The following is a 17,179-nucleotide window of genomic DNA, read 5'->3' as shown; positions in this document are numbered from 1 at the left end:
CTAGCTTTTAGCACACTTAAAAAAATGCACTGCTATAAAGAATATGACTTTGCACCACCACAAAACTATCTTATGTCTTTGACTTCTACTGAACAGAACTGGGGGGGACGGGACCACAGATAGTCAAGCCTGAGTTTTCTAACCCTCGTGCCAGAAATATAAAGCAGGCAAGTGGAGAGCGTCTCCCATCCATAAATAAAGGGGCCAGGAAGCCACTGGCCATACTTTTATCTCAGCTTCATGCTAATATTTGGGGGGAAAGTTGAAAGCAAGAGAGTTGCTTCATGTATTTAATGGGAAGAGTTGGGAGGAGAAAAGAGTGGCAAACATACTTGCTGCAGCCAGCTTCCTCAAAGCACAGAATGTTTTTTTAATTAATCCTACCCACTCCTCCCAAGTTCCCAGGTTGTGATAGATATGAGCTGTTTGCAGTGGAGCAAGCATTTCCTACTTTCCTTTATCAACAGCAACAACAAAAAAAGCACCTCTAAAAAAATTAAGAGTAATAAAACACATAGTTGCAAAGGGGGGTGAGGAGAGAAACACAAGGAATTAGCAGTTCTGGAACTGAAAACAGATTCCTGGGCTGAGCATGTCCCTCAGAAGCTCCCTAGGATACATTCAGCCCCACCCTACCTGCAGACACTATTTTGCAGACCATGAGATGCCAGCAGAAAATACCCTGAAGGAGATTCCCCCCAAGTCTGAAGTCTGCCCACACCTGTGGTACAGGAATTGTGGGAGACAAAAACAGTACACACAGCATGAAGTGAGAAACCCCTCCGAGTTAAAGTTACCTACAGTGTGTGAATTGAATCTAAAGTTGCAAGTACAGTGGTACCTCGGGTTACATACGCTTCAGGTTACATACACTTCAGGTTACAGACTCCGGTAACCCAGAAATAGTGCTTCAGGTTAAGAACTTTGCTTCAGGATGAGAACAGAAATCATGCTCCAGCGGCACAGCGGCAGCAGGAGGCCCCATTAGCTAAAGTGGTGCTTCAGGTTAAGAACAGTTTCAGGTTAAGAACGGACCTCTGGAACGAATTAAGTACTTAACCTGAGGTACCACTGTAGTGACTTATGTAAGTTTGTGGAACCCCTGCCCTGAACTCAAGATGACCCGCCATAGGTTACCTTTTCCACGTAACAATTCCTTTTACAGAGAAAAGAAGTATAGAGCGAATCCATTAAACGCTCAATTAAAACAGGAGCAGCAAGGCAGCAAGCCCAGCACCCACAAACAAACGCTGGATAGAAGGAATAGTCTTTCCTGGCTCACAGTGGGAGCCTTGGTCTTTTACCTCCACTATGACAGCTCAATAGCACCAAAGAGTTATGCCCGGCCTACAGTTCTCTAGAACTGTACAGAAGCATATTTCACGTGATGAATTGAGTACATCTTTGCCAACAGTCATTCTTCAGATTAACAACGCAATTCTGCACAGATGGTTCATTTTTACATGACATGATTGCGCTGCCAGCAGAAGCAGCGCCAGTTTCTCTCCTTTCTTTTTGGTCGTGTTGAAGGGTCTCAGAGGATTTTCATGTCTATTAAACCCAAATGTCCCTGCTTCTCTCTTACAGGAGAAAACCTTCAGAGTGGAGGCAAACAGTGTAATTCTGTTTGCAACCCTCGATTTTGCATACTCAGAAGTAAGCCCCATTGAACAATGGGACTTATTCCTTAAGCATGCATAAGATTACAGCCAAAGTCAATAAGCCCGTCTCATTTGGAAGCTGTTCTATTTTGTCCAAGGAAATCAGGGTAGTGCACATGGTTCTCCCCCTCCTCATTTAACCCCCACAACCACCCTGTGAAGTAAAAAGGAAAAGGTACCCCTGCCCGTATGGGCCAGTCTTGCCAGACTCTAGGGTTCTGCGCTCATCTCACTCTATAGGCCGGGAGCCAGAGCTGTCCGCAGACACTTCTGGGTCACGTGGCCAGCGTGACAAGCTGCATCTGGCGAGCCAGCGCAGCATACGGAACGCCGTTTACCTTCCCGCTGGTAAGCGGTCCCTATTTATCTACTTGCACCTGGGGGTGCTTTCGAACTGCTAGGTTGGCAGGTGCTGGGACCGAACGACGGGAGTGCACCCCGCCACGGGGATTCGAACCGCCAACCATGCGATCGGCAAGTCCTAGGCGCTGAGGATTTACCCACAGCACCACCTGCATCCCACCCTGTGAAGTAGGTTCAGCTGAAAGGCAGTGACTGGCTCAAGGTCACCATGTGAGTTTCATGGCTCAGCTCAAGTTATAGCCCAGGCTTCCTCAACCTCGGCCTTTCAGGTGTTTTGAAACTACAATTCCCAACATTCCTGACCACTGGTCCTGCTAGCTAGGGATCATGGGAGATGTAGGCCAAAAACTTCTGGAGGGCTGAGGTTGAGGAAGCCTGCATAGCTGCTAAACTTTACTTTAAAAAAATGGGAGCAGTTGGCACTTGTTTATGCTAGAATTCCAGGTTTAACCAAATACTGTACCTGCAAGGATCATAACACTGGCAAGCACCTAGCAGGCTAATTCGTTTTTGCAATCTCCATCTTTAGACTTGAAGGCCCAGCCCATTTAATTTTTATTCCCCATCCCCATCCCTTGCTTTGAAACTCATCTCACCTGATTAAGAGTTCTGGAGAACTTGAAAGCTTGCACATTTCATGATTCTTGGCTTGTCCTAATAAAGGTATTATATAGCTATGGGTGTTGGGAGATATTTTTCATCCCAACACAGCTGTCTTTGTTGGTTTGTTTTTATGCCTCATTTAGGTAGTTGCCTTTCATTGTAACTGCATCTGCCCTCATATTCATATTCTCTCTCTCTCTGTGTGTGTGTGTGTGTGTGTGAATATATACATTAGATTTATCCAAACCTCTAAGAGGATTACATAAAATATAAAATGCGCATTAAAATTTCTGATAAAAACTTATTTTAAAAACAAGTTCTTTTAAACAGACAACACTACATATACTACGGGCAGGAATTATTCTAACTTCCCAGCTAGCCAGGGCTGGGAATATGTTCTAAGTTACCAGGACATTTAGATGCCCAGGCAACCAGGCACACTCACACAAACATGTCATTGCAAGGGGTAGGGCAGAGTGAGTCAGTGTTTCATGTCCCTGTGTCACACAACTATAAGCTGGGCAAAAAAAAAAAAAAAAGCCTCCTACACAGCAATTTTATCTACAATGATTTTACATTTCACCCATTATTAAAACCTAGCACGTCATAGGAATAACAATTCTTGTGTTCACTAGCAATAAAGCAGTAATGCCTGCTGAAACTCAGTGGTAAAGCCCCGAGATAAGTAACTCGGCTTTTCAAGCAGACGAGTTTCAACTAAGGATGATTAAGGAGTCAGTCAACAGGCAGAAAGCAATCCTTGAACCTTGGGTTCCTCCTCAGGAAGTTTGTCTGCTAAATCATTGTTCTAGGAGCAAAGGTGGCGAGTTGCGCTTTGCAGCACCATTTCCACTGTGATAATCTCTAGGCATTTATAGTTCCTATGCAAGGATCTGCAAAATGGGAGGAGAGGGAGGAGGAAGCTGCCAACATTCCTTTCAACAGTAAGTTGTAGGATCCAGCATTTGCTCTGATCAGGCAGACACAGAAGAACATGCTTTTTTGAAACAGAACAAGCAAAGTCTGTTTATAAATTCAGGTTACACATGTATTTCAGCTACCAATGCCACCCTTTATTATGAGTACATTAAGAAGCTTCCATTTCAAGATTAAAGACTACAATCTAAGCACCAGTAGTTCCAATACTATCACACACACTCCAAAACAAGATTTGCCAATGAGGTTTCTATGTCATTTTCACCCAGCAGAGTCATTTTTAATTGCAACCAAAGCCTCTTTGCACACACCAACCTGAACAAAGCTATCAACTCACAAGTAGAGAGAGAAAAATTCTTTTTTTCTATACTAAAGGGCAAGCATGTTTTCTGTACAACTCCCAGCACTTCATGCTTTGTGTGACTAAGTCCCAAATTCTAATCATCAGCATCTCTAGGCAAGAAATTTCAGGTTGCAGGACTGGGGAAGCCCTCTCTGTCCAAGACCTTATAAAACTATTGCCACTCAGAAAGGACAATACTGAATTTGTGTTGAAGGTCTGGATTTTTCAAGTTCAATGGGTGGCAATGGCACCATTTTTTGGAATGTTGCTCAAAGTATTACGCCATCTTCCCCTGACCAGAGAAGGGTGCATTAACCACTGTCAAGAGGATTCGAAGGCATACACTTTCATCACTCCGCTCCTTGCCTGAGGAAATTAGAATATTACCACAGTATGAACATCATACTAGGCTGGGGGTGAGTCTGCAATTACACAAGGTATGTTCCTGCATTGTACAGACTAGAAACATGCTGGTTTCTAGTCCCCACATCCTAAAACAGCCAATTATTGCTGCATAACAGTAGCTAGCTTAGCTGTTACCTAGGTTTTTGAGTATATATAAACATGGGGTGTGGACATTAGCTGGCAGCAGTGAAACCACCCTCTCTATTTAAAAAGCTACTACTTCTGTTCACGGAGACAGCTGCATATAAAGAAACCCATAAATCAAACATTTCATTTGAACTACTCCACCCAAAAAAACCCAAGTCGAGTACAGGTTCGTTCCTTGAACTGCAACATGAAGACAGGAAGTTGCTTCAATAGCATTACTAATTGCAACTCAATTCACACACCCAAACACACACCCTAATGAGCCACTGATAAATAGTACAACTGTTGCATGATTGAATGTCTAGCACGAATTGTTCAGTATTTCTCCATATAGTGACATCTGAGTATTGCTTATCAGTGTTCCTGTTAAACTGAGTCAGCATGGGTGTAGTGCTTTTCTACTTCAAAAGTTATCTGCCCTATGTTGCAGAGAGCTATTGCCTCTACCACACGATGGGGGTAAAAGATTATGGTTTGGATCAATACTTTCAGTTCTGCAAATGCAATGGCACCTTCTGCTTGTGGTACATGCTGTCCAATCCAATGGAGGTTTTCACTGGAGGAGGCGAGATAAGACCTTTGCACCAATTCTGCTTGCAGCCGACAGCATTCTGAAGGATCCCCAATCCTTCTGAGCAATTGGCAGGGGCATAGAGGCTTCAGGGGCAGGGGCATTGGGGAGGGGAAATAGCTCCCCCCTGCCATTGGCAGAAGTATCATCAGAATGGAACTCTGATCAAAGAAGTCTGGATCCAATCCCTGATCAGTCGGGGAAGAGACCATCACACTCCACTTATGCACACATTACAATCGGTACTCAAAAAGGAATATATTAAGAGACTTCTGAATTCCAAGCTGACCCAGGACAATAAAAATGATTTTGTCTACTAGTGCTCATGGACATTTGGTTCCATGTTTCCTTTGAGCCTTTGCCATGAAACCAAACTGCATCTCCTACCACCAGCAGACCACTGCATTCAGTGCTGCAGTTTGTATTTATTATTCAAGACTGAAGGCAACCCAACTGCTCACTTGGGTGAATCATTAAGGAGTGTAGTGTAGGCGATATACTAGGATTTTATTGCTCATGAAAAAACCTGCCAGGTTTACTGAAGGAAAAGAATTCCCACAAAGATCTGGCAACATATACCGAATGAGGCGCACACTCATAACCTGTACTTCAGGAGTGGCGCTCTCAATCACACAGCAATCACGATTTTAAAAGTTTGGATCAATTCCCACTTCTTACACTTTCATTTGCAACCCAATTGTGAGCCTAAGAAGAAAGCTACATTGGAACCTGCTTGGGGCAAATGAACCAAAATGGTTCACTAAAATATCCGTTATTAAATTTGATAGCTAGTCATTAGCTGCATGTTAACTGCCAAAATACAGGTGCTTAACTATGCATCTTCCCAAAAAGGATTCATATGTCTCTTGTTGACTGAAGCAGCTTTCAATATTGAGGTATATGCTACTAAGTAAGAGTCTAAATTCCAGCTACCACTACCGGTTTAGCAGAGAACAATTCATTACGTAAATCTGCATCTAGACATGAGCTACAAGACACTAGAGAGATGATCATTCAGGGAAGGGTTTTGGGCAGTAATATTTAAGGTTTCAGTATTGCAATGTAATATAGAAAGAGGGTGACAAAATAAGGTATTCTTTAGATTATTGTGATGCACTTATATTTGAAATGTGATATTTTAGACCTAAGCACCGCTGAACAGGGCTATCCATAGCAATGCCAGATTTTATCTGATTCAGGAACATAAACACCTAGAGCAAAATTAGTAGGGCTGTTTGTACTTAAGATTTCAGTAAGAACTTCCTAACAAGTTGCAAGTTTATAGATCACACTGAGGCTCAATCCTATTTCAAGCAAGGTGATTCTTTTATAAGATAACCTATTCCAGCAACTGAATCGGAGGTATAGCTGCATGCTGGTGGAACCTTCATGAGATTCTGAAGTTCCCCTACTTTGCTTTAGGCTGCAATCCTATACCTGGGCAAAGTCCAGTGAACTCAGTGAGATTTAACTTGGGAGGCAACATGCATGGAATTTCGTGTTCAAGTTCTAGCTATGGCACAGAATGCCTTCCAAGACCACACAGGAACTTTTGACCCTTCCAGTCCCATGATGAGTGACAAAATACCTACAAGAAGGAGGATAGTCCATCAGCCTGCTTGTGCCTCACAGGAGGTGAAGCTAAAGCAGCTGTAAAGCAAAGCTTGATCCTTTGATCTCTAATCCTTTGGAATGTATCAAAATGATGACGCCACCAAATTATACCTCTGCTATTCCCTGGCCCGAAGATAAGTTTATGCCTCTCTTTAGGTGACATGACATGTTAGCATTTAAAGCAGCTTGGAGAATTCGGGATATTTGGGAAGAGCACTTGCTCCAGCATCCTATTTTCACAATGGCCAGCCAGATGCTTATGGGAAATCTGAAAGCAGGTCCTGAGCGCAACAACACTCTCCCCCACCTATGACTCCCACCAACTGATATTCAAAGGCGTACTTCCTTCAACAATGGAGGAAGAACACAGCTATCATTAAGCTCACCCAGGGCACACATTTCAGAAACTTTCCTTAAAACATGTTACAATAAATCTGATAGAATCAAATATATGGCTGCTACATAGAATGTACTGTAATCCACACATGCAGGAGCCTAACACTTCCTGCTTTGCCCAGACATTGGAGTACCAACTTGTAAGAGGCAGCTTGCCATCTCCCAGGGGCAGTACAGGACGGGCGGGGCCTTGTCTAGTGAAAGGCAAAATTTCCCCCACCCACCACAACAGTTTTTAATGGGGTTTCTGAAACTAGCAGCACTAGTTGCAGGAGTACACATTATTCTGCTTGTTACTTCTGTTGGCGCTTTGCACCAACAATATTCTGCTGTTAATATTTAAACTGAAAAGAAATCAGAGTGAAGTAATCCCTGGAAAAGCAAGTTTGCAACAGCTGTCAAAGGTATTTTCCCACAAGGAGTCTGATTCAGAGCTCAGCAAGGTTTCCGTGCTTCAAAACATATGGGTTACATACAGAGAACCAACATTCTTTTCTCCTATACTTTCCCTTGAAGCCTCAACTCTATTTACACAGACAGGACGTCTCTGAAGTTCTGTTTCAGGTCTCTAACTCAAGGTCACGTTTTGCTCATAACATAGTTCTATACTCCAGAGACACCACTGCAGAGAGAACCGAAGTTACTTCCCCAGTTAAAACTCAGACAGACTTCCAAACAGGGCAACAATTGTTAGAAAGTTAGATTTCAGCTCCCACAGGCAGGTATTAGTTTTATTTTCTTTTGCTTGTTAACACACCAGTTCTGTGCTACTACTTGGCTGCTAATAGAGAACACAGCAAGATCTGGCTATGAGAGCCACTTGCTATTAACCCATCTTTTTAAAAGTTTGAAAGCTGCCTTCATTTGCAAATGATGTACTTTATACTCATGCCCCCACTATTTCTGTTGGAGGTTCAGAGTAGCATTCAGTGCTCCCAAAATATATCCATTACTGCCTTGAAAAAAGCTGCATCTGCAACTGAGAGCATTAAACTATCATTGAGAATGGTTACCAAGTTGCTAGGTGGCAGAGATTTTTTGTTTTGGGTTTTGGCCAATGGATGAAGTCTCTGCCCAGAAAAACCCTGCCAATTAAGTTTATCTTTGTGAAAATGTTTTAGGAGTATTTGCCACTTTACTGATACCACATTTGCAACTCCTGCTCTTAAAATGGGAATTATGGGCAGTTGCTAGTAGATGCATAATTTCCTCCCTAAATATCACATAACCTTCATCCATAGACATTCACGGACAAGTTGGATAATGCACTTTTTCTGCCTCAGGGGTATGGGCCTGCCTTGGTAAAAACCTAATTCTGCAAGACCCCTTCCTGCTTTCATGCTCTATGGACCCAACAGGCTGTGCACATTCACTCCCAATTATCCCCCTTTGATTTACTTCCCAGAAAAAATGCAAAGGTTCATGTAGCTGTTAAAAGCAGAAGTGTTCAATTTTGTGTCACTTTAGAATTGTGATTGGCAGCAGAAAAGTGGGTGCGCTGATGGTGTCGCTTCAGCTGCTGAAAAAGCCATTTAAGATTTTTTTATAGTTAACATTTCTAAGCCACAGTAAAATATTTTGTTTGTGCTACCTACATGTTTTCACAAACACAACTGTTGTGAAGTATATCCTGCATTCTTGGTATACACTACAGGTGTCCACAAGGCATCAGGTTTAGCCTCTCGATAATTTCAGCTGGCATTCTAGCCATGCAATATTATCCAGAAACACCTCCTAGTGCTATTTTGCATTATTTATTCCCTCCTTTAATACAAGTTCGGCATTTTGCAAGAAAAGATTCCCAACACAAAAGACACTATAAACACAGTCAAAGCAACAGTACTTAGCTGCAGAGCTTTCTATGCAATTAATGGCTATTGTAATCAGACTACATTTATCCATTCTAGAGTTCAACTGTATCTTGGAAGTTTGTTGTGCTTAGGACACTGGCAGCCTTTTAATCACAGCTTCTGAAATGCCATCTAGTCCTTTACAAATGGTTTTTGACTAGACTGAAGCTGACTAGTATCTTCCCTCTCTACCACTACCACCTCCCAACTTGTAAGCTTGGAAAAATGCAGCTTCAAAAGAGAAAATATGGAGTGTCATTATCCATGGACAATTTTTAAGGGAGTCCCAATACCAGGTTTTACAGTCTCTTGTATTCGCAGAGGAATGGACTAGATGACCGTGAGATCCTTTCACACTTCGATTCTACAACACACACTGCATATGTACCTGCAACTCAGGATAACACCATGCATCTAATCTAGTGGGCTAGTCCACAAAAGCTTATGCCATCAGGATGTCAGTCTTTAAGGGCTCAACAAGATTGTATTTTCCTGCAGCTATCCCTTTGATAGGTGACAAGTTAGTTAATAGTGCACAACACCTTATAGGTGTGATGTGTCAATTATGTATACCCAGACTACCATACATAGCCTATCATTTTGCAGTTTGTCCCACTGAACCAAGAACCTAGTCACAGCTGACTCAACAGCAGTGCCAACTGAAAAAATAGGTGTGAGTAGTCTACCAAATTAGTCTTAATGTCAAATCCTAATGGTCAAAATAGTTGTACTATCACAGTCACACTTTTAGAAATCCAGACACGTTAGAATGCTTGCTAAGGTATTAAAACAATTTAACAAGAAATTATTAGCATTCCTTATATACTGCATCCTTCATGCACAGAACCAACAGCACAGCGCATTTTGGCCACACCACATTCTCCAGAGAATAAAATGAGAAGGCCGGCTGGGTTTTCTTCCTGACATGCTACTTGAGGAGCAGAGCACTGCTTTGCAAACTATCTCCACAAGCCCCGCAGCTGCTCTTTTTCCATCTTTAATTTTAAACGGGAACCAAGTTCAGCCCAATGCCTGCTTCTCCCAGGAAAGCAGAGAAGAAGCTGGTTCAGATCAGAGACTGGGCTTTTATACAGCGCAAATCTTTCAGAAACCTCCAGCATGGAAACCGAAGTCTTTGCCGCCAAAAGGAAGTGGCTCTACCTGCTGGGAGGGAGGCACCTCAGGAAATCCTGTCTGAGCAGCGCCAGCCATTTCTCCGCTTTCCCAGGATTAGGCTCAGGCCCCGTTTACGGTTCAATGCGAGCCCGGGGACGGGGGAGTTTGTAGATGGTGGAGACACCATTAATTGGGGCGGGGGAAGAGAGCATGCAAACACCCGGCGCCTGGGCGTCCCTCCTCCTCCTCCCAACCGGCGTGCTTTACAACAGTACTTAAGAGAACGAGAAGTGGGGGGGGGGCTCTAGACAGCTTAGGGGTCCTCCTTGGGCGGGCGGTAGGCTAAGAGCCGAGCTGGTTTCAAAGCTCGCAGGGTGCAACAACCCGGCAGGTACCCGCCCCGGGAGGGTCGGGTTGGGCGGTTCCTCCCCACAGCCGCCCTCCACGCTAGGCTCCCGGGGGCTCGTCGGCGCCTCAGGAAGACGCTCAGCCGCAGAGCCGCGCCCACCTCGCCCGCTCGCTACTCTAGCGGAGCGGCAACTCGACGGGGCACCCACTGCCAGGCGCTTTGGCCCCACTTCTGCCTTCCTCACGCCGGGAGGAATTCAGACACCTCCCCGCAGCTGCGAACAGACGAGCTGGTTTGAGTTTGCCCCCAAAACCTTGAGCCGTAAACCCCAGGCACAAGAGGTGCCCGGACGGCTGGGTTGAAACGAAGTACCAAACCCGACTAAAAAGGTCCGGGGATGCAGAAACTGAGCTGTTTCCCTCAGGCAGCCTGCAGCCCATAAGCGCTGCTCTCGCCACACGCGGAAGCCCGCCCAGCCCCGACCGGCGCGCCACAAGCTCACCGATGGAGACCAGCTTGATGTTCTCCTTCTCCAGGAACTCGAGCGCCACGGACACGTTCTCCAGCTGCATCTGCCGGAAGGTGGGTCGCTGGTGGTACTTGCGGTACATGCGCTTCTGGCTCAGCACCTCCAGCAGCGCGATGAGGCGCAGCCCGTCGCTCAGGTCGAACTGCAGGTTACCGATACGCTTGTTCACGCAGCGGAGGTGCTCGTTGCACCAGCGGGTGAAGGTGTTCTGCTGGATCCGCTTCCAGGGCGCGTCCTCGGCCAGGTCCTTCTCGGTCACCGGCATGGCTGCGGCGGGGTCGCCTTCGAGGTCGCTGCGGCCCAAGGGAGGAGGAGGAGAAGGAAGGTGGTGGAGGAGATGTTGCTGGTGCTCTTGCTGCTGCTCCTGCCACTGAGGCTGCAAGCTGCTGCTGCCGCCGCCGCCGCTCCAGTCACTGCGAGCAGCCTGGCCCCGCGCCTGCGTGCTCATGTCGAGGCCGCCGCCCCGCCTCCTCCTGGCGGTAATGAGCGGGCAGGCCGACCAACCCGCCCGCCGAGGCTGGTTTGCTGGCTCCCTCCCTCGCGCTGCTGCTTCTGGGTCGCAGCCAAGTGTACAAGCGGCGAAACCTACAGGGGAAGAGAAGGAACAGCGCCGTTAGCTTGGCAACCCCAGCCGCCCGGCTCCACCAGCCCAGCGTCGCCTCCGGAGCGCACACGTGCTCGCCTCCAAACAATCCTGCAAAGAGGAACTATTGCGCGCCGTCTGCGCCTGGAGATGTTATATATACCCCGCGGCGGCCAAGGGATTGGACCCCAGCCAGGGAGGGGGCGGAGCACGCGGAGCGGCACAACTGCGCGGGGGGGGGGGAGAAGAAGAAAACGCTGCCCCCACCCCCGTCGGAGGCGCTGCGCACAACGCATGACAGCCCCCTTCCATTGCACTCCTGGTTTTGTCAGGCCCGTGAAACCTCCTACTGCCGCCCAGTTTTAACTTTTTTCCTTTGGGATGCCCAGATTCAAATCTCTTCCACCAATAACACTTGCGTGAAAGAAATGTCAAATAATATTGGGGCACAGGCACCTTAAAGGTTAATAATGCTCTAATCTGTGGAAGTTTGCCATAAGGTATTTAGTAGGCTTTTAAGTTTCAGGTTTATGGCACCACCTATATGGGGTGTGTTCCTGCAACAGTGTGGTGTAGTGGTGAATGCCAGGACTAGGGCCTGGTGGGAGGTCAGGGTTCAAATCCCCACTCAGCCACATAGCACACTGAATAACCGTGGGCCAGCCACTATCTCTTAGCCTATCCTACCTCACAGGGTTGTTGTGAGGATAAAATGTGGGGAGAAACCAGCCTTGAGGTCCTTTCAGGAAAGGGGGGACATATTGTACATGTAATTCTGAATAAGAAATGACTTGTTTCTGTCTGTGGAAGTTGTATCTGCTGGAATCACCTCACAACTATGCAACTGTGAGACCACAGGAGCACATGTTCTCCTTTGAATTTTTTGGTTCTCCGTCTTCTTCTGCCGTTGCTTTTAAAGCTAAACAACAACAAAAAAAGAGTAGCGGTGCCAGCCCCCCAAGGTCACGACAGGATGCCGTTACAGCCACCTGTTCGGATGGCTTTAAAAGAGGACCGTCCAAATTCATGGCCATCAGTGGCTCTGTTCTACCTCCCGTGCCAGAGGCAGGGAACATAAGAAAAGCAGGGCTTTTCTTATAGTCTCATGCATGTAGGATCAACATCAGAGAACAGCACTGTTAGGCTCACATCCAAGTAAGGGCCCACAGCTGAACCCCATGCCTTCCTTTGTCAATTTTGGCAAGGAGGGGAGGCCTGCTTGAGGAGGTAGGCCCATTGGGGGGATCTTGCCCAGGAGGTCTTCCCCAAGAATATGGAAGCAGTGGTGAATCACAGCACAATCCACTTTCATCCACAAGCCATCACTTTAAGGTCAGTGTCGAGAGGGTAAATTTCCTTTAAGACTGAGGTCTCCAAACATGGCACCTGTAGGCACCCTGGCACCCTCAGGCAAGGCCCACTGCTCCTCTCAATTTGTGTGTATGTGTTTTAGGAGGCTTTTCAGTGCTGTTGAAAGTGCAGGTGGAAAAATCAAAGTTAGAAACAGAACTGTTAGAACCCTATGCTAAGATATTATCAAGAATGTACAATCTGCTGTTGAAATGGAACACTGAGGAAGAAACAGTAAAATCTGCAATGATAAAATGGGCACAAGATATAGGATATAATATTATGTTTGCCAACTGGGATAAGTTGTGGACCACCGGGATTAAATTCATGGCATGTAATGCCCTAAGAGAGAATATTATGAAAATGACGTACAGGTGGTACATGATTCCAGTCAAGCTTGCAAAAATATATCACTTGCCCGATAATAAATGTTGGAAATGTAAAGAAACTGAAGGTACATTATTTCACCTTTGGTGGACGTGCCCAAGGATCAAGGCTTTCTGGGAGATGATCTATAATGAAATGAAAAAAGTATTTAAATACACTTTCCTGAAGAAACCAGAGGCCTTTCTCCTGGGCATAGTTGGCCAAACGGTGCTAAAGAAGGATAGAACTTTCTTTATGTACGCTACAGCAGCAGCAAGAATTCTCATCGCAAAGCATTGGAAGACACAAGACCTACCCACTCTGGAAGAATGGCAGATGCAATTAATAGAATATATGGAAATGGCGGAAATGACTGGCAGAATCCGAGACCAGGGAGAAGAGTTGGTGGAAGAAGATTGGAGGAAATTTAAAACTTATTTACAGAAACACTGTAAAATTTTTGAATGTTGATGACATTGAAATGAATTGAAGGGGTTCTAGCAATAAGGTAAAATGTAAGATTGGATTGATAATAGATAAACTAATAGGATATGAATTTGCTGAATCAATTTTCAAAAGGGATACAAAAAAGGGAGGCGTGAGGAAGTCAGGAAAATAAGTTAACTAAAGATGAGAAACAAAAAATGGGATTTTTGTTTTCTTTTTTATGTGTTTTTCTTTCTTTTTTCCTTTTCCTTTTTATGTTTAATGTTTGTATTTTTGTATTTTGTGATTTGGTATTTTTGTGTTTTTGTATTTTTCTGAATTTCTTTATTGTTAAAACTTAATAAAATATTAAAAAAAAAAAACAAGATGGCCCATTGGCCCATCTAGCTCATGATTGGTCACACTGATTGGCAGCAGCTCTCCAGGGTTTCAGGCCTGGGTTTCCCACTCCTCCTTGGAGATGCAAGGGATTGAATCTGGGAACTTCTTCATACTCAACCACTGAGCTACAAACCCTTCCCCTGTTAATAGGAAATGTGTATAGGATCAGCCTGCCTTTTCAGCCAAGGGCTGTGTTTGGATGTTCTAATGCAGGGATCACCACCCATGGGTGCCATGCTTTCCCTGGTGCCACTGGAATGAAGCGCAACCCCCAAATTCCCAGATTTCATGGCTTTTTGCTAAAGTAAGTTTGTCATTTTTGCAACCTAAGATTTGAGGCAAAGCATGCAAACACCATTCTTCTCATTTTGTTTGTGAGAAATTCGCCTGCTCCACCCTTTCAATGTTTTATTTTGCCCCACCCCAGGAAAAATACCCACCCCAGGAAAATATCTGAGGATGTGAGAGAGAGGGAAGGCTGCACTAGAAAGAAAGAGGGATGGGGCGGGGAAAGTTAAAAGAAGTGGAAATAAACGATCTCTTTGTAGACTTTTGCTGTGCTTCTCAGTTAGCAGGCTTCTTATTTTTTTACCCAAATGCTCGCTTAGACACTTAAATATATTAGTCTACCTGTATTTATGTTCTGACTGTTCTTCAATTTCCTATGCTCCAGGACTCTCACCACAAGAATTCTGGCTGTGGGCTTGGTCCTTTTTGAGCTTGTTCTGCGTTCGGATTTATTGGTAAGGGCAACTGGCTTTTTGAATCATGAGCTCAGATTCCTCTTCTTTCAGAAACTTCCTCTGTATGGTTGGGTTAGTCACAAAAGCACTGTGTATCTGACTGTGGCTATTTGCTCAGCCACAACACAGGAAAGAAGAGCTATGTGCCATAAATGTAACTGGCACATCCCCAAGATAACGGATGTACACATCATAGCATATGGCTAAGTGGCCTGTGCCACAAACAGCACATGTCACGTTAGGGGAGGCATGGCGGAAAGGACTCCAGCAGCCCCCATCTGCAATGTATTTTGGTGTGCTTCCAGAAGCGCTTCCCTGAGATTTAAAGGGACTATGTCATACTTGGATAATTCCTTTCCTGTCATCATGATAGTTAGGAACAGTAATTGCATTTCCTAGCCAGCCATTGAAATGCCACAAAGAGCAATGCCTGTGAGGTGCACTCTGAGCTGATGCCAAGTCCAATGTATTTATGGAGACAGAGGGGTTGGGAGACCAAGCAATGTGTTTTGGGTCATGGAGGAAACCAACTTTAGTGCAATGTTGTGGATATTTCATAGATTCCCATTGGCACTGTGAGAATGACACATGCTCCTGCCTTTCCAGTTTGATTCAAGGTGGAGTGTTTGAACTTACAGTGCCTTGCCGCTCATCCTGATTTGGCCACAGCACAATGGCTTGCTGCAGAGATGGGAAGGAAGGGAGAAGCAGATTCCAAACTAATGCAAATGTCAGAGTCGCTTGGAAGACTTGTCAGCCATGGAAAGAGCTATGATCGGAGCAAGCCTGGCAGGAAGGTTCATGTTCCCAGCAGTCGCTGGAAAACAGGATTCACCAGTGGATGAACTGTAGCATTGTCTCTTATTGTGGCCAGGATGCTGCCCAACCATGCCTACTCAGGAGTAAACCCTACTGAATTCAGTGAGTCTTACTCCCGGGTAAGTGGAATTAGGATTGGGGCCTTAGCCATCACCAGCAGTGAAGGACTTGCAGGTGCCGGAGAACTTTAATTGCCTGCCAGACTAGCTGTGACATCCAGTGGTGGAAGAGCCACTGTTGCCTCTCAGATACAAGCCCCAGTGATAGTTGGGGTCATATTATGGTTCCCTGCTCCAGATTCCAATAACTCCAGAGCAGTTATGGGTAGTGCCTGAATTTAAACTTTACTTTTGCTATTGTCCTAAAAGTAAAAGTATTATAAGGTGGGATTTTTGTTTTGTTTTAAGTATGAATAACCTACTAAGGGACTGGCCCACCCGTTCGATAAACTGAGCAACTGTACACAGTAAATGGCTTATAGGCAACTATGCAGCTAGCTGCCAGCTGCAACTCATGACTACGCATGGCCTTTTGATACTTCGGCTGGTTGTTCTGGTTCTTCCTATAAAGGGGGAAATAGCTGCTTTTGTAGTTATACTGTTGTTAGGAGGGATGTTTGGTGTGGGCTGCTGGTAACCAGCGTTATGAAACATTAACACAAAACACCCAAGACTTTAGATAGAATCAGCAAGTAAAAGTAAATAAAGTTTCTTTTAACCACCTACTTAGTAAAAAGTTTTTGATCTGATAACAGTAGAAGGTATGTATGTCATAGGAGCTGTAGAATCTACCTGCCACGGATTTCAAATATCTGGATTTTATGCTTAGCTTTTGTATATGTTCTCACAACTTTTTTCTGAATCTGTGTATGTTTGATATTTTTATTTAACTGGATTAACCTGTATGTTCGTTGGAGGAGCATCCATCCATAGACTGCCATTGTGGAAGAGCCCCTCCAACTTATCATTATATTGATACACTTAAGCTGTACACAAACTTCTGTTTACTCTGCATTCACTAGTTTGGGAAGTGGTATACGCACAGTGATAGCCACAATTCATATCTATGCTAGAGGTTTTTTTTGAAATACTATGTTTTGATGTGTTTTCCGCCAAAGCAGCTTTAATCCAAATTGAGAAAAAGAACGACATAGCTGTGTTTCAAGCCAATAACATGTACATAGCGACAGAGCAGTGGTAACCAACATGGTGCCAACCAGATGTTATTGGTATACCACCTCCATCATCCCTGGCCAATGGTCATGCTAGCTGTGGCTGATGGAAGTTTTACTCCAGGAACATCTGGAGGGCATTACATGGGCTACCATTGCACTAGAGCAGGCTTCCTCAAACTCAGCCCTCCAGAGGTTTTGAGACTACAATTCCCATCATCCCGGACCACTGGTCCTGCTAGCTAGGGATCATGGGAGTTATAGACCAAAAACATCTGGAGGGCCGAGTTTAAGGAAGCCTGCAGTAGAGGTACGTTAAGCTAAAGATTTTGATGGCCATCAGAGTGTTGTACTATGACCTGGTAGACCAGGGTTCAAATTTCCACACAGCCATGAAGCTCACTGGGGAACTTGGGCCAGTCACTGCCTCTCAGCC

At 45.0% G+C, this 17,179-nt stretch overlaps 1 protein-coding gene across 5 annotated transcripts in view; it reads right to left on the bottom strand.

Annotated features, from left to right (window-relative positions):
* The window catches only part of FLNB (filamin B), an 82,421-nt gene extending 70,816 nt beyond the window's left edge, over positions 1-11,605 (bottom strand). For 4 of the 5 annotated variants that reach the window (XM_053377918.1, XM_053377919.1, XM_053377920.1 and 1 more), the window contains exon 1: positions 10,857-11,602. In XM_053377918.1, coding sequence (XP_053233893.1) covers positions 10,857-11,331 — 475 coding nt within the window. In that variant the 5' untranslated portion in view covers positions 11,332-11,602. Of the gene's footprint in view, positions 1-10,856 lie in introns of all 5 variants that reach the window. The other variant, XM_053377922.1, reaches the window with a different exon arrangement.
* Positions 11,606-17,179: the final 5,574 nt, after the last annotated feature.

Source organism: Podarcis raffonei, chromosome 2, assembly GCF_027172205.1.
Source record: "Podarcis raffonei isolate rPodRaf1 chromosome 2, rPodRaf1.pri, whole genome shotgun sequence".
Taxonomy (NCBI): Eukaryota; Metazoa; Chordata; class Lepidosauria; order Squamata; family Lacertidae; genus Podarcis; species Podarcis raffonei.
The sequence above is the reverse complement of the archived record's forward strand: the minus strand, read 5'-3'. Positions and strand labels throughout refer to the sequence as shown.